The sequence below is a fragment of the Melanerpes formicivorus genome, unplaced genomic scaffold, assembly GCF_026170545.1.
Source record: "Melanerpes formicivorus ecotype bairdi unplaced genomic scaffold, bMelFor1.0.p_v2 SCAF_4, whole genome shotgun sequence".
Lineage (NCBI taxonomy): Eukaryota > Metazoa > Chordata > Aves > Piciformes > Picidae > Melanerpes > Melanerpes formicivorus.
Window position 1 is genome coordinate 22,109,298 of NW_027142356.1, and position 23,003 is coordinate 22,132,300.

The following is a 23,003-nucleotide window of genomic DNA, read 5'->3' on the forward strand; positions in this document are numbered from 1 at the left end:
AAGACAAAATAAATACACTGCATCAACACCAATTATTTCAATGCTAACTATACTGGACAGTATATAAAGATATTTTCACTGTGGAGTACAAACCTGGTCTGTGATTGCCACCTTTTATGAAGTAAGGCTGAATTGCTATAGCCCGGGCAACGCAGAACTGTACTGAACTCCCACAGCCTACTACAGACTTTAAAATCTGAGTCAGTCTGTCCAGGACTCTTCACTGCCAAGTATAGAAAAACTCACTTTACAGAAAAGGAAAATAGCTCCAAAGACCCCAGTATTAAGACTGAACATTACAGACATATAAAGGTTTTACTTTTTTCAGAAGACCATAAATTCATGAAACTAAACAAATTTGCCAGTTGCTGCTAAAAATCCTGGTTATTATCAACTTTCAAAGTATTGAGGAAGAAAGAGAAAGCATAGTCTTACCAAATGAATGTTTAACAATCTTAGGCATTAATTGTAAAAAAAAAAACCAAAACAACAACAACAGATTGGATTAGGTAGGTTTTGTCAGTTGTGGCTTGGGGGAGGTTGTCTGTTTTTTCTTCTTGTTTGGTTTTTGTTTTGTGTTTTCTGTGTTTTTTTTAATAGTTTGTGTCCCTTTAAGACCACCAGTAGAGATCAGTCTAAATTAAAACAATCAGATTAAGTGTTTGAACAGTCAAACTAAGTGCACTGCTTAACAGAAACTTACAGGAAAAGCTTTCCATTCCAAACAGAAAATAAATGACAAGTCACTCTCTAGTGTATAGCTTCTCTATAAACAGTAACTTCAAAAATCTTCTCTGGGTTTAAGAATCTCATCTGCATTTTAATAATGCTTCATAAAATCTGTGCAAGAACACTCCTGTAATCCACTGGTGTTAAACAAAAACAATGAGAATTAAAAATGCCTTAGATAAAGATGTTAGGGAACAGCTATGGATTTCTCAGCCTCTCATTCTTGGTTATGGAAGCTTTTCAAAAGATGCCACCTTCCCAATCTCCTCTCTTGTAGCTCTAACTCTTTGTACTGCCAAGCACAAACACACATGCTTCAGCCTATTCCAACACATAAGTAGCATTCCTCTAGCTTTTCTTTCTGACACAGAAGATGAGATTTTATAAGAAATAAGAAATTTTGAATCAGCACAATACCTTGAGATGTTTATCTTTCTACTGATTTTCGTAAGTATAAATGGGGTGGTGGAAGATGCCAGTTTTAAGACAATTAAGCAGCAAGCATTCCTTGTCCTGCTCTTCACAACAAGTTCTGACAGCCTACACCGTTGTCAGAAACTAAGCATCATTAATCTGATTCAGTTATTGGTACACTGCCAATTACTGTTTGGTAGCAGTGCACAATTTGGTTGTTGTTTTTTTTGTTTGTTTTTTTTTGCTAAGTGTCACTGAAAGAAACAAGAAAAGAGACTTCATAACCACTGCCTTAAGAACATTCCACATCAACAAGCAGCCTACTAAGCATTTAGATCCCAAATCTGACATTTGTCTGCATACACAGTTTACCTGTGCAGGTAATAAGGAAGTAAACCACAAAAGAGCAACTGGAAGAAGTGACTGAATAAAGCAGTCACAATATATCTTCCACAAATGAAATAAAATACTGTTTACAGAGTGGTGATTCAAGCACATGGAAGAATGTCAGTAAATAGCTCTGATATCCTCTGACACTAGTAATTTACATCATGGAGGCCAAAAACTTTGTTGCAGTCTTGTACCTGGCAAGCAAAAGTGCTATTTATCACTGGATGCCCCCAGTGATTCCAGAGATAGGCTCCTTCTCATTGCTGCTCATTAGCAGTAGTTCCATGAACTGAAACAGATTTATTTTTCCCTTTGAGAATAAATGTTACAGGATGTTATAAAAAGTTTAAGCTGTTCCTTTAGGAAACAAAACCAGCACCCTCAGCTCTGTCCACACAGACTGCCTAACCTGACTCTCCACAAGAATGCACCTGTTTCATCACAAAGAGCCCTGATACCATGAACTGTAAGCTTGCCAGCCACATTAAGACATATATTCTGGTAACTCAATTTCAATACTGGACATCAGCCACCCAACCCAGGCAGCAAATATTTTTTATATTTATATTCTATGAAGAAAAATAAAGAAATTAAAATAAAACCTTAATAAACCTAGCACTTTCAGACTTCAAACAAAGTTCATATGCACACCAGTTGCTTTACACAAGAAAAGGAACGGATTAAGAATTTGGAGATACGAGACTATGTCCATTAACACTAGAGGCAATGTAGGCCCACTGCTACATTTAGTGGGTGCCCTAATGACAGGGGATACAAACAAGGCAGAGCTACTGAATGCTTTATTTGTCTGTTTATATTGCTGGAGACTGATCTCAGGAGCCCTAGACCCCTGAGGCCCCAGAGTAAATCAGGATAAAGGAGGAGTCTGCCTTGGTTGATGAGGACTAGGTTAGGGATCAGTTGAGCAAGCTGGATGTCAATAAATCCATGGGTCCTGATGGGATGCACCCTCAAGCGATGAGGGAGCTGGCGGAAGTCATTGCTAGACCACTCTTCATCATCTTTGGGGAACTGAGCACTAGAGGAAAGCAAATGTCACTCCAGTCTTCAAAAAGGGCAAGAAGGGGGACCCAGGTAACTATAGACCAGTCAGCCTCACCTTCATCCCTGCAAAGGTGGGGGAACAACTTATCCATGGCACTGTCTCTAGGCATATCAAGGATAAGAAGGTCACTGGGGGCAATCAACATGGTTTCACCAAGGGGAAGTCATGTTTAATCAACCAGATAGCCTTTTATGAGGACATAACCAGGTGGATGTAATTTATTTTGATCTCAGGAAAGAATCCGACACCATCTCCAACAGCATCCTTGCAGCTAAACTGAGAATTAGATGCAGGCTGTTAGCATTCTCACTGCAGTATTGTATTAAGAGGTTTTGAAATATAACTGAAACTTTTAATGACCAAAATAAGCAGCCACACGCTAAATAGGTTATAATTAAAGTAGTATTTATAAAAATCCTTTGTAGTAACATCAGATACCTAAGTGCTGAAGAGACCCTTCAAAACCCTCAAACTGAACAGCTCTTGATAATCTACAATGTTATTGCTAGACACTATGATAATTTTTACCAGCTGAATAACATTCTTAAAGTATATATTACCAGTGAGATCTAAAGGCAATCCTCAGTTTTAATAACATGGTAAAACAGAATAGGACACTGTTGCACATCAGTGTAACCATGGATAGGGAAACAAAGACAAATGAGGAAACAGAAAAAAGACAAGCAGCAGCAGCAAAAGGATAGTCTCAAAGGAACAAAAAGGTGGACTTTCTGAAATTTCATTTTATCATTTTCTTAATGTCTGAAGGTCCCACTTGTGCACCAAACATGAATACCTTTAAAAAACAACATTATGATCTCACTATGTACAGCATAATGAAACTGAACACAACTAATTCTCTGGGTTCTAGTCATGTTCAGAAAAACAAACAAACAAACAAACAAAACTCAAACAAACAAAAAAACCCAAACCAACAACTGTAAAATTCTTGTCAGATGATGTGAGTATTTACCCATGCCAGTTCCAGCTGCTGCTATCTCTCTGGAGAAGACCTCTACAGCTTCTTTTTGCTTATGGTGTACAGCAAGCCAAATAACAGCTTCCCGAAGACTCTGCTTCAAAAAAGTAGAAATTAGATTAGCTAATGTGCCTCTCAACTAGACTTGGCTGCTCAAGGCTTCATCCAACCTGGATTTAAAAGCTCCCAGGGAGGAGGCATCCACAGCCTCTCTGGGCAGCCCATTCCGGAGTCCCACCATCCTCTTACTGAAGAATTCCTGCCTAAGAACCAGTCTAAACTTACTCTCCCTCAGCTTAAAACCATTCCCCTTGTCCTATTGCTAGGTACCCTTATGAAAAGTGTCTCTACAGCCTTTCTGTAGGATACCTTCAGGTACTGGAAGGCAGCTATAAGGTCCCTTCAGAATCTTCTCTTCCCTAAGCTGAACAACCCCAGCTCCCGCAGCCTGTCCTCATAGCAGAGGTGGTTCAGCCCTTGGAAAAGAACTGTAGTTCCACATGCAAGTTAAATCTAATGGAAATGCTTAGTGCTCACTGCTACAAACTAGTGGCTTTTCATCCAGCACTGCTGTAATTTTCTGGTAACATCTGATTACCTTATTTTCCTACTACAAAATCAATTCTTGGGTATTTCAGACTGCTAGGACACTGTGTGTCTTTTCCATCATTCTCAAAGGACCAAGTACAATAATAATAATCCTTTATAACAAACTAAATACTTGGCTTCACTCTCAGTAGAATTGGAAAGGTAACTTTCCTTTAAGTGGGCTGACAATACTGGGGGTCAATTTAGAGAGCCAGGTTTACTTCTGCTAACATCAAGAAGCAAGCAGATCTGCTCATGGAAAAGAATTCAAACCTAGTCCTTGGGACTTATATGAGAGAATGGAACTTGTAAAAGACACCAGATTTCCAGGGAATAGAATGGACATTCCTCTGAAGGTAAACCCAACCATCAGTCTGCTCCCTGCTCTCGTCAATTAACACACTCACATGCACTCTCTCACTTAATTTTACTTCTTTAAAAATCTCTTTTCTGTCACACATCTGCCACTGGAATCAATGCACTGGCAAAAGTCTTAGAGTGAGTACAAGGTTTCACTGTGGGCAAAAACTATTTATTCAAGAATCTGCATCTACCAGTAAGAACTACTTTTGGTCTACCTTTCCATCACACATATGAAGTAGAACTGCACAAGGTCACAAAATCCACAGCTCAGGAGTTTCTCATGTATCACTACTCCAAGTATGGAGTTGTACAGCAAGGTATTTCTTCTCTCTGGTAGTCAGCTACCTGAAAGTCAACTTGTTTGGTTAATGAGCACTGAGAAAGTTCCTAAAGGTTCTCTGGTAACCTTAAATTATTGACCTACTTAAATCAATGTAAAATTTTTAAAAGGAGGAGTTTTACTACAAGATACCAGAGGATTTCTTCCAATGTTTAGGTCTTTTTTTTATTTGTCAACAGGAAAGAATGTATTTCATAAGAGTCTGAAAAATGTACCAAAGTTTGGATTTGTTGGATGGTGTTTTCTGTTATTCTACAGAGCTCAGAAAACTTCAACACACTCCAAATGCCCTGTCTAAAAATCTCTTGTAGATTTGGTATCTGCTGTATTAAAAATGTAGAAACATAAAAGGAAAAGTGATCATATAGCTAGTTACGATACTGCAGAGCACATCTTCCTGGAAGAAAGGAACAAATGGATTTTAGAAGACCCAAGCCCTTAAGAATCTTTCAGATGTTTGGAGCATCAGGAAATGAATATGCATGACTAAATAACCCATATTTAGCTTATTCCAACTTTTTTTTCCATATATGTAGTGATTTCAGAAGCATTAGATAGCTTCCCAGTTGTGCATAAAATCATGAGGAGTATCTTGAAATAATGCTTTTCCTCCTAGGTAAGATTTTTAACAGATTTTAGCAAAAAGCCTAATTCCTTACAAATACATAAACCAGGTAATTTTTTTAAGCATCAATGATTAAATACTCAGCAGACAGGAAGAACACAAACACTGCTAAAATTCACCAGCAGTTGAGGTGTGCAGCAGAGGGAACATGGGAGATTTTTGGTCAGATTAAAAGAATGGAGCCATGACTCCTTAAAGGAGTCTTCCCTCCTCTGGGCTAAGGAATAGCACCCTACATAGCACCTAATTTTTGATGACTTAACACTGGAAAGAGTGGAACTCCTCTTCATGTGAACAACATCTTTCTTCCAATACACAGAACAGGAAAGAAGAGATAACTTCAAGTTGTTGTAATGCAGAGAATCTTTAGATGAACTGAAGTAAAGTTGCGATCAAACAAAACCTCATCTCATCCTTCCTGCTGCATGTTTGGTATTTATTCACTACCCAAAGTTGAATGGGTGTCCCTGATTTCAAGATCTAGAAGTCATGTCAAAAATTACTTGAAGCAATTATCAGTTTAAGCAGCTGGCAGTAAAAAATGCCAGACTATTATGCCTACCAAAGTGTAAATGTACTCATGAGAATTCTAGTAAATTTAAAGGTACCGTAACAAAACAAACTGTTCTGCCTCCGGATTTTAAGAGTTGGCTAAACATTTTGAACTCTCCAAAATAACCTGGGAAGCGTGCTGGATATGAACTCTTAAACTGACAACCTCTTAATACATCTTCTAACTCTACTGCTGCTTACCTTAATTGCCCACATTCCTGTAAATCTACATTCTTTAAAAACACTATGTAAACCTGCAAACTGAGTAATAGCTTCTGAAATACTGATACCTATCTTGCATATTAGTATCAATTTCCTGTGTGCTTACAATAGTTTTTTCCAAAAGCAGTACTGCTGAACATGTCAACATTAGAAAATCTCAAGCCAATTTCAAGAATGTGAGTAACTTCAGCAATGTAGGAACATGGATGTATTTCCTCGTAGCAGCTGCTGAAATGGTGTTTATCATAAATGTTGTAATATGCTGCAACAAGCATTCTGGCTACTCTAAAAGTGTCCCAAAGAGACCATCATGTTAACAGACTACTAAATCCTCTATTCCAACTCAAATGCATAACAAAATCCCAATGCAAACAAGCTCATTTATGCCATCTTATACCAAAGGAGGAAAACTTCCTGACTTTATAGTTGGTGCTAAGCTAAAAAATCCATAATAAAGAGCCTTCTTGTTCTAGTATAATTAAACCAAAGTCCTAAATATTCATCAAGTTGAAAGATTATTTTTCTCTGCTTCGTATTCTAGTACCATACCCACAGAATGGCACCCCAAGGTACCAGGACAGTAAGTGTAATTGCTTTCATCTCTCTTAACTACCCCTGTGTAGACATACTCACAGAGAGACACACACATTTCATTTGTCAACCTACAAGCTCCCAGACTGGAATGCATCTACCACAATACTATCATGTAGGAAATCCAACTTGTTTCACATTACCTTGATAGTAGGCAAACCCTAAAATAAAACTTTTATCAGCGCCACAGTTGGACAGCAGATCATGTATCACTAAAAATACAGTATTTCCTTCACTGAACACAGAAACAGAGGTCCCAATGAAGATACTATAAATAAGAAACCAATCAGTTTTCCAATTGAAAAGAAGCTTCTCTAGATTTTGGTAATAAACCATCGCTACACAGAAAATATGCAGCCATGCCACAAAGTCAACAAATATTTTGGTTTCTTTTAAAAACACATTTAGTGTTCATAGAGGTACTATCAAGTTCATTAAATTACTACAAATAATCCTTAATAGGAAATACTGCAGCATTCACATTTTGCTTCCTGGTTCTACACTGTACCATGTCTTCAACATTCCCTAAGTTCTAAGTTCACTTCCTTGTCCACAGTTTTAAGATACAATGGTCTATGAAAGATGAATCCTGGTTTGAATGAGTGAACCCAGTATTAAAAATAGATTATTTTAAAGATATTTCTCTTACAGTATCATAATTAAGAAAAAACCAGCATACCAAGGTTACATTTCATCACCTCTTAACAATGTATTGTAAATTGGTTAGCAAAGGGTTAGTAGAAAACTAAGACCTATCACACAAAGTTTTTCTATAGCAAACCTTATACCTTATTGGCTGCTCCTAGATACTTGTCACATGAAACACACCCAGTATTTCTAAACCATTAACTCATTGACACTGTGGCACTGTCAGATATTAAAAATTAACTACCACTAGGGTTACCCAGTGCTGATTCAGGTCTCTTTCTTACTTGTGCTTGGCTGCAAGCTATCAGCAAGCAACAATCACATAAATAGGTGGGGAAGACAGAAAAGAGGCAAGCGTTCCTTGATTTCTCAAGGATACTTTGAGTTGTCCACACAGTCAATACTCCACATAGTAGCTCAGACTACAGCATTCAGGCCTAGATAAGCCTAAGATATACAGTGATTTCACTGTTGCAAAGGCAAACCTTTGCACCCAGTCCAGCTATATAAGAGCTCTACACTGAACCTCAAATATTGTTCAACTTCACCTGTCTCTGTTCTTCTACAGATTTGCTTCTCCTCATTAAATTTAGAGGGCAAAATCTCCAAAGCAGGATCTATTTTCCTACTGCCTAACATAAGATGGCTCTGGTTTTGAGCACTGTTACCTGCACTCCAAAGAACCACGTCCAATTTTGTATGGAAATGCACGTTAGGAAAGTGTTTCAGAGACTACATGATTCCTGCTTAAAGCCCCAACAGGCAGATGTTTTCCTTAGGATTCTATGACTTTGCATTTTAAATGGAACAGCAAATCCCACTTATCATTAATTCTTCTCAAGCTACTGTGGCTGTTTTTAAGATCAAGACTTCTCTGATTAGTTTCTCCTAAACTGTTGGGAGGAGCAAAGTGAAGATGATACAGCCACTTCTGTATTGTTTAGCCCGGAGAAGAGACCTTATTGCTGTCTACAGCTACCTGAAGGGAGGCTGTAGCCAAGAGGGGGTTGGTCTCTTCTCCCAGGAAACCAGGACCAGAACAAGAGGACACAGTCTCAAGCTGCACCAGGGGAAGTTTAGGCTTCAGGTGAGGAGAAAGTTCTTCATAGAGAGAGTTGTTAGCCATTGGAATGTGCTGCCCAGGGAGGTGGTGGAGTCACCATTCCTGGAGATGTTCAAGAGGGAACTGGATGTGGCTCTTGGTGCCATGGTTTAGCAGTCGTGAGGCCTTGGGTGACAGGTTGGATGATCTTTGAGGTCTTTTCCAACCTTATTGATTCTATTCTATTTAGCCCTAGCTCCCACATCCTATTTCAGGCATGTATGAGACGCACATCACAATGGAGGTAACAGCCTATTTATTTTTAATAAACGACCTGGGAGTTGATGCTGGAAACACAAAAATTCATTGAAAAACTGAATTTCATTTGGAAAATCCATTTAATGAATTTTGGAAGCAAGGCATACTGAACAATAAAGAAGAAACTGCTCTTTCTCAAATCATTATCCATTCTACACAATGAGACAAAGTTTCTATGCAACAATTTAATTAAAGAATGTATTACAACGGAGTAATCATGAAGAGCTGGTACAAACAGAACATGGCCAAGCTCAACATCTGGAACACATGTTCCCATGTTTCAAAATTTGAATTCTGCAATCTAGGCACCACTCTTAACAATGCAGGGTTTGTGGGCCTAAAACGAAAAACCACATTATAAAGCTTAACCTCAGGAATATTATTCCTTGCTGCTGTTCAGAATGAAATCAAAGCTTAAGCGTTAAAATGAGCAGCTGCAGATAAAACTTGCCTAATTTCTATGAACATTTCATTTCTACAGTAAGAAGCTTGTGGTCTTCTACTCATTATGTTTTTGTTTCCTATACATATAAACTGTCAGCTCTCTGAAGTGTCGGGACTCTTATGATCAAACTCAGAGCTGAGTTTTGCCACATGTACCATAAGATTTTTGCAAGAGTACTATTGACAAAGAAGAATTAAATGCTTCTGGCTTGGAACAAACTAAACTGTCTAAATATTTAAAGTGCATGTAAGCAAGGACAAAATTTACAGTCTTTTTCCTTCAGAAAAGGATTTTCATATTCTAAATTAGATAAACAGACCATGGATATTGCAGCAGCAGTAGCTACAGCCATCATTCACATTCTTACACATGAATTTAGTATTCAGACATAGAATTATATAGTTGAAGAGCATTTCCCAAACAGTACTCACAGACAGTTTTAAAGCTGCACTGGCAACAATAATTATGCCATTTCCAGACTCTCTAATCTTTTTGATGTGGTCTGTTAGAGTTACATCTAATGCAATTTAAGTCTATATCATAACAACTTTCATATGAAGTTATTTCTTTAGATGATCAACATCAGAATAGATTGTAAGAACATATTTGTAAGATTTCATATCAGTGTTTCTAGAAGACCCAGTACCGCGAAGACCTTGTCAGTGTTAATTTTGACACTGAATTTTCTGCAAAATAATGGAGTGAAATTCCCAAGACTATAGTGACTTCCTTTAAAGTTGTGGAAAAGATAACAACATGAAGAGATTAAAAGAGGTCAGTAAAAGTTTAAGAACACTTCGGTGAATACTTACACCATCTATACTCCTTCTAGCATGAGGTCCATATGTATCTTCAGACCCTAAAACCTGTATGTTAACTGCACTGTAATCTTCATACCCAAGCTGACTGAAAATGAGACGAGTCCTGCAACAAATCATTATTTTTTTATTAGTAAGCTGCCTCAAAATGATTATCTGAAGTAGCCCTGTGTGGTCCCCAAGAGTTAGCTCTGTTGTGTAAACTGGACTATGAATGCTTTACATTAATAAATATATCTGAACACCGCAAATCAAGTGATTACTGACATGGAAGTTATGCCTCTGATTTATCCTTAGGTTTTAAATTCAGGCTTTTGTTTATTCAAATTGTTTGAAGATGACAGGCAAAGACAAAAGAATGGATTTCATCTCGTTTATCTTTAAACCAAATACAGCTTGAAATGTAATTGCAGTGTATGCAGTCTCCCTGGTTTTCATACTGTTAGTTCAGTTCTTAACTTTGTTTCTGCTATAAGGCATTATGAACTACCAGTAAATCCATGAAACCACTTCATTACATCAAAGGCACCAATGAAGAAGAATTGAACTGAAGAAGGAACTTTTATTTCAACCTTAAAGGTATATATTTGGGGTTAATGAATATAAAACTCAAATGCCAAAAGTTTTTCAAGAGAACACTTCTTCCATTATTCATGCCTTTCCAATCTGGCACTGAAATCACACAAACTCTATAAGGATATTTCCACCAAAAGCACATTGTGTCAAGAGTGCCAGGTTTGTCCAATCAGAATTAGTAAGGGGGATGAACACTGCCTCCTTTTATATGGCATGAAAACACACACTACTTTAAGAGAGACATAAATTAATTCTAGATTTTGACAAATACTAAATTTGGCTTAAACAGACTGTTTTCAACAGCTCTTACTAAAACCAGCCCAACTCTCAAGCATCAAAACTGAAAACAACCCTTGTATATAAAAGAAAACAATATGTCAAGTCCAAAATAAATGAAAACAAACAAACAAAACTCACAGAAACAAAAATCTAGAAAAAGTTTTAAAAGAATCCAACTATTAAAACCAGTCTAACTTATTAACATGTTGCAGACTGGAAAAATAAGCCAAATTCTGAAGCACCTAAACTGGCTTCCCAATTATCCTGATATATCACCCCTCTATCTGTATACAAGATTTTATCAGTTGAAATATTGGAATTATGTTAGGATGAGAAAAATATTTTCCATCAGGGGAACATTATGAAGGCATTGTTAATGTACCATTGCTGTTGTAAATATTAGCATTTTACCTGAAAAAATAAGCAGCATACAGGACTTAAATACAAAACCTAATTTTCTATGAAGATTACATTACAAGAGACAAAGATGGAACATGTACCAAAAATGAGGCCATCTTTATTTTGATAACCACAGAAAGACAGACACTTGATTAAGGTACATAAATTTTCAAGCCATGTCTGCAATTAGTTATTTATTTTATTTATAAACATTACAGTTCAAGTTACTGGAGTTCAAAATGCATTCTGTGGGTAATTTTTAGCCATTTCATCTATCTTTGTAATGCAACAGAGAATCATCAAAAAGGACACCAAAGATTACTTCGAAGAGACTTCTTCACACATACTGGCAAATCTCTCCTGCTTTCAAAAATGAATAAACAAAGGAGAAGCATGCAAGAGAGAAGTTAAAAGAAGTCATATTACAAGGTGTCAAAGCTATCTAATGACTTAAGCTACCAATTAATTTGAAGCATACAACTGAATCACCTTAAATTTGTGCCCCTTACTCTGTACTTGTTGCCAATAAGACTACAGAATTTAACCTAGGATGTACTGGAAGCTGGCTAGCTGAAATATCATGCCCTTACAACACTCTCCTGCAAAATAAAATTGATAGACTGAAATCAGAGCTTCCTAAAGAAATGCAGTTCAATGTATTAGATGCAGCAGATACAGTTAGAATGCTGGTAGAGCATTCTCTGACAGTGATCAAAATAGCTGTATTCTTTATCTGGGTTGCTATATACAAATCTTTCAAATATGCTTATTAAATGATTCCACACATAAAAGCTGTTTAAGACTTTTTGAGATGGAAAATACATTTATAGGTAAAACTATATATTGTGGTTCTTAATCACAGAACCAGCCATAGCTTCTCCACTTACACTTTAAGGCCTAGAGACCACTTATACAGCCACTGAACCATACTCTGGCTATCTCACATCAGCCATTTTTTGATTATCACTTGGGACAGCACAGTAAGCAGGCTGAACTAATGTTCTAGTGGCCACAGGGGCAGCAGCAGACCGATACAGTCTGGTCTGAAATAATGTGTAAGAGAAAACATGAAAGAAAACACACCATTCTAACACACACACAAACACACACCCCCCTCAAAAATAATCACCTAGCTTCCAGAATGATTGCTTTTTGGAGTCTTCTGAGTCCCTGAGTCTTTGTATTCAACAGCTCTTGAAGGTTTCTTTTATTTCACTGATTTTCTCAATAGCCCCTGAACACATAACACTTCTAATATTTGAAAAACTCTGAAGAAAGAGATTCCATTACACATCCCACATCACCTGCTATTTCTTGAGGGAATTCACACAGTTCCTCCTTTATCACAGTATTGCACATGGGGACATGAGCATTAAGTCACTCTAAGTCTACAGTAAACCCTGCACGTCTGACAGGTGTCCATCCTAAGGTACTTGTTGCATGAGCCTACAACAGGGTGAGGGAAAGTTATATTATGTAACATGGCAAAAAGAGATAGATCTCATCAATGGAGTAAATGCTCAGAGGCATCCGTAAAGATATGGAATTGTATTGGTATGGCAATATAATGGAAATATGGAAATATACTGGCATGGCAATATGAGTAGAAGCTTATCAGTCTGTCTTACAATTCTAAATTTTTTCTAGCAAACAAAACTGTTAATCACATTTTACAAGGTTTTAAGATACCTTTGTTTAACACATAAACTGGGTAAACTACCTACATATTAGAATACTAAGATTTTTGATAAGAAGGCCTGTGAAAATCAGTGAAAATTCGTTTTGCATGGGTTTCTTTTTGGCACCTAATACATTGAGCTGATCCCCGCTATCCAACCATGTATTCTCAATATTTGAGACCATTCTCCCTCTGTCAAATGTAGCTGAAGTGCAGATTTCCTTTACAGGATACTTAAGTATTGAAATGTTTTGCCCAACCAAAAGGTTATCATCATCTGTGGTTGTTACCAGGTTGATATGGCTGCCTTCATATGTCACTGTTCTATTTGCATCATCCCTGAAGAGCAAAACCCCAAACCTCCCTCCAAGATTCAAATACTAACCTTTGCAGAATACTTTCTGCAGTGCGTTTTCCTTTTTCTACTGCCTTTGGACCTCCCACTGGACAGACAGCAGTAGCTCTGAAACCATCATGGTAAGTGGCATTTACCTAAAAAGAAGAGATTATGAAATACATGGGATTTAGTATTGATATGCTCTGAATGCTGACAATCATTATCCATATGTTAAGCAGAAATGCAATAGCAAGAAGTCACCATCATCATCATCATCACTAAAATTAGTTTGTTATTTAAAATTCAAAATTCTATTAAAGGAAGACTGAAAAAACTCAGAGTGGCTCAGTTGGTAGCGCATCAGACCCTTAATGGAAAGGTCGTGAGTTCAAGCCTGCAGTGGGCAGTAGTGTCCTCCCTACTCTAGTCATGAGGTCTGTGGTGACAGGTTGGACTCGATGATCTTTGAGGTCTCTTCCAACCTTAGGAATACTGAAAACAGTGCTGTGCCTGCAGCATGTAACCTTAGGAATACTGAAATCTGCAAAACTGAAATTGAATTGATTTCAGTTCCTCTTGTCATCCTTAAATTCTCCTGTACTTATGTACTTTGATGCATAGGGCACACTGAAGCTGAAAAGCTGAGTAATCTATCCCAGTGAAATAGATCAAACACGTTTCCCAGAAGTATTAACTATTGGAAAATATCACATACACACAGAAAAGAACGTGCTATACTCTGCAAACACTTGACTAACATGCATTTTATTAGACTTCTAGTGCTATAGCTGCTGAACAGAGCCCTAATGCAGTGAAACCAATGACCATAATAATGCATGGCCACAAATGGTAGAAAAGCTTTAATAGATTTACCTAAGAATGATGAGCATTTTTAATATTTGTTACCCTAAAAGAACAACAAATCCAGAAATCAGACATTCAGCATAACTCTCTACAAACAGAAATGTTTTTTCTACAGTAAACTTTCAAACACCTTATCCAGCTCACTTTTAACTGCTGAAAAAAACAGTGTTTCAGCTACTTCTTTTGAGAAGCTATTTCACAGGTGATTTTGTTTTCTGTTTTTTTTCTCTCAAATCAAACTATCTGGCAGATAAATTTCACCATGAAACAGAACAAAAATTATCAGGCCAGTATAAAAACCAACAAGCATAAAGGTGTTGGTGGGCTAAGATGTTTTAAAAGTTACTATTACTCTTCTAAAATAACCATGCCAGTCTTGCCTGGAGATTTGTGGATAAGCCTGTTACACAAATTAAAATGTTTTTGTCTATCAAAGAAGGTTTGTCTTTTTTCCCTTTTCTCCCCTTTCTTTCAGTCTCAGTGCAGGGAAGAGAAGTAGTAGTTTTTGGTACAAAGTTTCTCCAAAATTAAAAATAAAAATAAAAAATTCAGAAACACTTTAAATTCCACAGAAACAGATAGTACCTTATAAAACTTTGAAGGAGGCAATCCTTTTGCTCCATGAACTTTCACTGCCCCACCATCAATACCTATAGTGGTTAAAAAAAGAAAATATAAATAAAAATCAAGCTTCCTCAATATAATTTCAAAGTCATTCTTCTTTGATACATATTAATCAAATGCACATAATTGAAAAGTAAATCATTGAAAGCTGTACTGACACAGCTCTCCCTGCCTTAGAAACACAAACAGTAAATTAGTGACTAAATTTATTGCTTCAACGAGCCTTTTAAATGAGCACTTGAAATGTTTATTCATGTACTTTAAAAATACTTAACACAGAAAATAGCCTTAGGACTTCAGACCCATTTTCCACTTAACAACCAGTTATTGCACACACACAGATCATACAATTTACTATAGCTGGCTGGAGAGGACTGCAGTCCTTCACTTGGTAAAGAAACAAAACAAGAAAGATGACAAACCAGTAAGAGCTCATTTGCTGAGAGCTTAGTAAGTGAAAGGATAGCTTAACTTTAGCCTTTTTCTCAGTAAGAGAAACAGAACACACTGAATGCATGTTTCAGGGCAACTACTATGTTCAGTATTAGGAATAATAATGCCCCTAAAAAATGGAGAATATTGTTGTCATGGCATCAGGTTCATGCTTGAAATGGAGAAAATCAATACATGCAACAGCTTGAAAATTAGCAGTGTAAAATCAACACCTGATGTCAGAGATTCATACTGTAACTCACCTGTACCTAACCTGTGCTTCCAAATATTTAGGAAGCAGTTCAAAGCTTTACACAAATACTCTGAAGAGACCAAATCACAATGTAACTGAAAAAGTGACTGTGACTGGCAGAAACTTTACACATCATTCAAATATCAGCAAGATGGAAATAAGTTAAAATTAATTCTTTCAATATAGAACAATATCCATGCAGTGACAGTGGAGAGTTTTGCATTGCAGGTGAAGGAGCAATAATAAAAAACTCTATGAAACAAAATGCATAGCATCCATTGACAAAAAGAAAAGAGAAGCACCTCTCGGTTCAAACATTGCAAGTAATTTAGAAATAAAATCAACAATGTAAACAGCAAAAATAAGATATCTTGCCTGGTTTAACTGGTGTGCATGTCAAAGCACTTCAAACTAAAAATATTTAAGAAATCTGCCCATTTTCCATCTGTTATATTTCTAAGAAGGCTAACTGAAAGTTCATGTGAAAGTTCATTTTAAGTTCAAACATGTCATTTTGGGTCATTTGCAAGCTAAAAGTTCATAGGAAGGTTAGGGTTTCTTTAAAAAAAAAAAAGACGAGCAGCGAAGAACAGCAAAGCTGGCCTTATCAGACTGCCATTTGGTTATGTTGCATGAGCAGAAGGTTCAGTATACAACTTTGCAAGTTACAGTTATACAGTACTCTTATTACTCAAGCCAAATAATCTGGGATGCTACAGCATTTTGGGTTTTATGACAGCAAGTTTTTAACTTGAGCTTTCAACCGTGTTCGGTTTTATAGAGACACTTAGCATACTGTCACAAATCAGTTTCATTAGAATGGAAAATGATAAATAATACAGATGCAGGGAAAAAAACAAACTTCAAATTACTGTAGCTAAATATTTTTTTCAAGATGTCTTATCCAACCTACACATCTTCAAATCTGTTATGCCTGGGGTTTTTTTTTTGTTTGTTTGTTTTGCTGTTAAAGCTAAATCCAGACCATACATTATATTCATCTCTAGTCTACTGGCTGTTGAGAGTTTCAAGGATAGTAAATGGACTTTTCAAACAGATCCTCTGGTGAAAATCCTGTACTTAGGCATGCTTCTACCACTTATGATGACTCACCTAACTGTCTAAGAAAAACACCATTACCAAGCAGTGCTTTGGAGCTGTTTCAGTGTTGCTCATGCAGAATACATAATTGAAAGATGTAGTAGGTACAAGGTATGCATTAAAAATTAAAGCAAAAGGAGCAGTGATCAAAGATTTACATTAGTCAGCTAGCATAGTAAAAGTACTGTTAAAATTACTGAAGGGATTTCAAGCAAAAGCCCTTGAAATCATCCGTTTAATACAGTATCACACTTTATGGAACAAATTGAACATTAAATATGCAGAGAAATATGGACATTAAAGTAACTGTGTTAGCTCGATAACTCAGCTTCTTAACATGTAAGAGGACTAACCTGGAATTTCAGTGATGGAAACATTGGAAAAGTCACAAGTGACATCTGGTAAGAGATAGCACTGAGGATTGCCCAATTCATACACCAACTGTTCTGCTACAGTGCCGAAAGAGATTAGCCCCCCTGTGTCTGGTGGTTTGGAAAGAGTAACGACTCCTTCAGAGGAACATTCTACAATGGGAAAGCCTATGTTGTGCCTAGAACAAGAAAAAAATTGAAAAAAAAATATAAATAAAGGGGAAGTGAAAAGAAAAAGAAGTAAAAACATACCAAAATTTTATGGTAATGATTAATGAAATAAAACTGTCCAAGAGTTATATCTGGAACATACACATGAAAAAGCACTGAACAAACTGGTCAAACAAAACAACAGGAGGATGCATTTTATTGTGTGTCAAAATAGGAAACAGGAATAATCACACTCATTAAAGACAATTTCATGTTAACAATAAATTATACACTGCAAAGTTATAATGAGAAAACAGAAAGACATAAAAAGTTAAGATATTCAGCCCAGAACAATAGTAAAAGACAAATTAAACAGAAAATCATGAGGCATAGCAAAAAGAAAACCAGTACACCAGAAAATTATATACATATTTGTAAATTAAAACAGTCCTACTCCTCACATTATCACAATAATATAGAGAAAGTGATGAAACAGCTCATAGTAAGAGGCACATGCTGGTCATTACTGTACTGTAGCACTGTAGAATTTCAGGGTTATGTGAGTGAGATCACGATACCTGCTTTCTCAGCTAAAAGGCTTTTATTTGCTGAAAACATGAGAAAAAGGAAAGAAAACAAAATCCATCTACCAAACAAAAAAGACACTACTTTAAAAAAAAATACTTTAGAATCTTTAAAATACCTGAAAATTAAAATAGAGCTTTAATATTCTAAAAAGGCTACCTGGTTCGCTCCCCTCTTTCACAGCAAGATGGAAATTAGTCCCAGAGACACAAAAAGGGTTAAAGACATACAGCCCCTTGCAAAAGCAAAACTGTTCTAAACATGTCCTAATAATGAAAGGTGGTGAACATCACCACTCTGAAGTCAATGACCTTCAAGTCCTTCACACACACTTAAAATCAGTCCATCCTTGACATTGTTTTTTGGGTACTAGTGGTAACAATGTGCTGAACATACAACTAAACTGGTTATCAGTAAAGGTTAGATTAACATGGTTTGTATAACTCAAATCCGCAACATTTTGAAGGAAGTAAGCAAAGAAACCAGTGAACTCTGAAGTGACATTTGTAAAAGTTCATGGGAGTTTGAACAGATTCCTTATCATTGGGAAGCTTCAAACATAAGCCCATTATTTAAAAAAAGGATTAAGAGACAAGCTCTGTTGCCAGAGATCAGCAGCTTTAATACTGATGGTGCACAAAACTTGGGAAGCACAGCAGCTGTAGGACACCTAGAAAAGCCCACATTCAATCAGTAGAGATACTACTTCATTAGATTGCTCTTTAAAACTATTTAGACAACTAAGCAGATAAAGTGAAACAAAAATACCTCACCATGGTGAATACAAACATTTGCATGGAATCAACAGTGTTTTTACACAAGTTATTCCAGAGTTTTTTTGCTTGTTTCAAGGTGAAGTGGAGGGACAAAATATGGTGGCAAGAAATATGCAACTTTCAAGAGTGACACAGAATAAAAATCAACACCCATAAAACCACTCCATTCTTAAACATTAATGTAGGGTAACAGACTAACATGTGTAATTATCCCAATTTTACTGGTAAGGAGACATATATATAAAGCCTCAGAATTTGCTCAGGATCAGTGACTGAACAAGGCTATAATTAAGGAGCCATGCTTGTGTGCTTTGACTACCTCACTGGAAGGCTCAACACAGCTTATTTGAATCACTTACTCAAAAGAGAAATCAATTCCATCAAGATAGATTACCCAGTACAGTCCATCCCACTGAAGTGACAACTGGTACTCTTGCCGCAGCCCACTTTTATCCAATTCATCAGCACATGCAATTTTTATGACACGCCTGAACCTACTCCCCAGTGAACTTTGTTTTGAGGGAGGAAGAAGTAGTAAACTGCAGACATGCAACTTTCTACTCTGAACCACTGAGTCTACACACACTGATTAAACCTCAGTTTGTCCATGCTCTACGGTCAAAAGATCCAAACCATTTAAAAACAAAAAACAACATTACAGTGAGGCAGAGAGAGAAATTCCAGCCCCTAAAACGGTCAAAACCTGGCAAACACTTCAATCATTAAGAGCAGACCAATCATGGAAAACAGCAGATAAACAGTATCAATATAAATCATTCTATTATTCAGATCTTTTAGTATGCATAAGGAAGGACAGACTCGGATTTTACTGTTACCTTAAGGCCAAAGTCAGAGGATCTTTATGGTGGAACATTTTATGCTGCCAGGGTAGCTGGAAGGAGACCATGTAAGTACAAATGTGCTTTCATGAACAACTTCTAAAAAGCCTCAAAGGTTGAGACACACTTGCTATACAAAAAAGACACTCAGCTCTTACCTCTTGAAGCAAAATGTTAACTCAAAGCTTCTAAGAAAATTTTGTGAAGAAGGACATTCTAACACACAAAATCACCCCCAAACAACAGACAAAACAAGCTTGCCCTCTGCCTGTTCCCAAACCCCCTCCCCAAACCAGAAAACAAAGGGGAAACTCAAAAGTCTTTCTAGGAAAGGCATGCTGATACAAGATACTAGCATGTCCTAGCAAGATAACAATTTTTAGATATCTTTAAACCATTCCAAAATCCACGACCCAGAAGGTCAATGAAAAGAACACTGACTTACTCTTCCATCACCTCTTTCAATGTTACACTATTAGAAAAGGTGTCAAGGAGGACTTTTGCCCTCGGGAAGTGTGAGGGATGTCTCCTCCTCAACATACAACACCACTCAATGAACTTTCCTGAACACTCAATTAGTTGCAGAAGATGTGTTTCATCCCAGGTCACATCAGCTCTGAAAGCTCCCCTCTCTTTTTAACAATTACAAACAGAGATGCAATGAATCATGCAGGAAGCCCCTGGATTCCATCTGTATTGTAACTGGATGACTGGGAAAATACACGTCCTATACTACCTCCTAGCAGATGCCAGTAAAAAACTACATTGATTTGCACGCTTAAGAGAAAATGTGTTCTGTATATTGCTAGAAATCAATATTAATTTTCAGCTTGGAAACAAACAGGGCTAAGTCAGCATCACTCACTTAAGGGACAGCTACTTAAGCCTGGTGTTAGAGCTCCCAAGCAACAACAGCTAGCTACCTTGACAGGGGTGTTCAAGCATGTATCCTAGGCACTGCAATCACATCAAGCACCTTATCAGTGCTTCCACCAAAGGAATAAATCTATTCCCTCTTCACCAGTAATTTGGCTGAAAGACTACATACCATACAACATCATCTCTAACTTGCATAACCCATAACCAAGATGCAGTTTTGTACAGTGTAGTAAGGGAGTTAAACCACAAAACTGTGTGCCTGAACTTCAGCAGCAACTACAATCATGGCACATAAAGTGGCACTGTACTCAAAGTGCTCCTTTTAATAATAAAAAAATTGCATCAGTTTAGTGATAAAAGCCCTAGTAGGATGGGGCAGTATCAAACAATGTAAACCATTCTAAAAACTACTAAAATAAATTCTAAATCACAGTATCACTAAGGTTGGAAGAGACCTCAAAGATCATCGTGTCCAACCTGTCACCACAGACCTCATGACTAGACCATGGCACCAAGTGCCACGTCCAACCCCCTCTTGAACACCTCCAGGGATGGTGACTCCACCACCTCCCTGGGCAACCCATTCCAATGACGAATTACTCTCTCAGTGAGGAACTTTCTCCTCACCTCGAGTCTAAACCTCCCCTGGCACAGCTTGAGACTGTGTCCTCTTGTTCTGGTGCTGGTTGCCAGAGAGAAGAGACCAACCCCTTCCTGGCTACAACCACCTTTCAGATAGTTGTAGAGAGGCTAAACAATCCCAGCTCCCTCAGCCTCTCCTCATAGGGCTTGTGTTCAAGGCCTCTCCCCAGCCTTGTTGCCCTTCTCTGGACACGTTCAAGTGTTTCGATGTCCTTCCTAAACTGAGGGGCCCAGAACTGGACACAGTACTCAAGGTGTGGCCTAACCAATGAAGAGTACAGGGGCACAATGACTTCCCTGCTCCTGCTGGCCACACTATTCCTAATGCAGGCCAGGATGCTATTGGCCCTCCTGGCCACCTGGGCACACTGCTGGCTCATGTTTAAATTATATGATTGTGAATTTAATAGAATAGTAGAGAAAAATATGAAAGAAGTACTTCTAAAATATTTTAAGCAGTTCTTTTAATACAGAGTTAAAATAAAAAAGTAATATACATCACTTTGTGCAAGGAAGTGACAACTACCATTCTTTTATCCAAGACATCTGGTTTGGGTTGCATGTTTGGTATTTAACAATTAAGCAAACTATGTACATTAGAAAACTGCAGCACTAAAAGGCCAAGATTAAACTTCAGAAACACGCTTCAAGTTAGGGCTAGGGGAGGAGTTAACAGTTGAAGAAGGTCCTCACTGACTGTTGCACAGAGGTAACTAGGCTCCAAAACCAGACTTCCTGATGAAGTCACCTTCTCAACCAGCATATACAACTGCTCTACTACTCTAACAGGAATCAGGCCTCTGAAAGTGAGTCTCATGTTAGTCTCATGTTAGTCCTCCGTCTGCCAACAACTTCCTCTTGGGTTAATTTTTCCCCTGTAAAATGCTGGATTTTCCTCAATTCTGGCTCTCAGAAATGTTACAATTTACAGGCATGTCACAGGTGATAACATGATGATAATCATGATGTCATCTCTGCCTATTGAATCTCTGGGCAGCTATGAAGATAGCCTTCCCTCCTGTTCTGCTGCCAATCTTACACCATTTGCATCACACAAAAAAGCAAAATCCACAATCAGCACTAGATTCTGTTGGGCTCATGGAGAAAGACACTGAGATAAAGTGGGCATTTCTTCCCTCACAAGGTGCCAACCCCTCAAGTATCTCATTTTGTCCACTAGTGGTAGAGGAGATTACTGGCAATGAAAGATGGGACCATCAGTATAGTATACTCACTTGCAGGGGAAGATGCTGAAAGAAAAAGAACAAAAAATGCTACAGCAACACATGTGGCATGGAACTGAACCAGGGTCCACATAGGCTGTGGTAGGAATTTGTAAGCTTTACAGCTAATGCAGTTTCCAGGGACGCGTGACTCAACACCTATCACACTGAGAAGAGCTCTAAGCCATGTTTCTCAAATCCCTGGGCAAGTACTTCCAACCACAAAAAGTAGAAACTGCTACCACTTCTAGCACTATCTTTACCACCAATCCAAAACTGCTAATGGATGCCAAGCAAGATCAGCACAAGTATGTGAGTAAGATATATGCATCTCTTCACTTGTAAGTACCAACATGCTGCAGCTCTGATTTAGGAAAAATCTATTGATTGCATCACTGATCTTCTCTGTCTAAGGCATTTCAGGACATGCTTTGAATGTAAACTCTAACATCTAGACCAACTGCAGGCAAATCATGCTGATTTGTTTTCAGCTGTCTGGAATAAATGGTGCTACAGAGAAAAAAGGATTCCACATTGCTAACTGGGACTCGCACGCTGGATTCTGTTCAAGCCCCAAATTAAGCAATCTGGATCCAGCCCTTAAAGAGACTACAGCTATTGACTTACCCTTTCGGTCATCCCAGGCCAGAGGATTATGCAGTCTCAACCATTGTACACTCCTGGCTTAGGGCAAAATGTCAGTGTTTATCATCTCCTCAATATGATTACTCTACTGATCAGCATTAGCTTATTCTCTCCTGCATTTCAAAACAAAACAAAACAATGTTTTGGCACTAAATAGTCTTAAGAGACACCAATGTCTGGGGTTAAATGAAAAATAAAATACAGAGATGTGCATTATCAA

The 23,003-nt window shown here is 37.6% G+C and overlaps 1 protein-coding gene across 3 annotated transcripts in view; it reads right to left on the reverse strand.

Moving 5' to 3' along the window:
• LOC137440734 (uncharacterized) overlaps positions 1-23,003 on the reverse strand; it is a 59,630-nt gene that overhangs the window by 23,647 nt on the left and 12,980 nt on the right. For 2 of the 3 annotated variants that reach the window (XM_068137242.1, XM_068137244.1), the window contains exons 9-13: positions 17,027-17,223; positions 14,849-14,913; positions 13,448-13,554; positions 10,125-10,236; positions 3,573-3,675 (exon numbers count right to left, since the gene is read on the reverse strand). In XM_068137242.1, coding sequence (XP_067993343.1) covers positions 3,573-3,675; positions 10,125-10,236; positions 13,448-13,554; positions 14,849-14,913; positions 17,027-17,223 — 584 coding nt within the window. The remainder of the gene's footprint in view (positions 1-3,572; positions 3,676-10,124; positions 10,237-13,447; positions 13,555-14,848; positions 14,914-17,026; positions 17,224-23,003) is intronic. The other variant, XM_068137243.1, reaches the window with a different exon arrangement.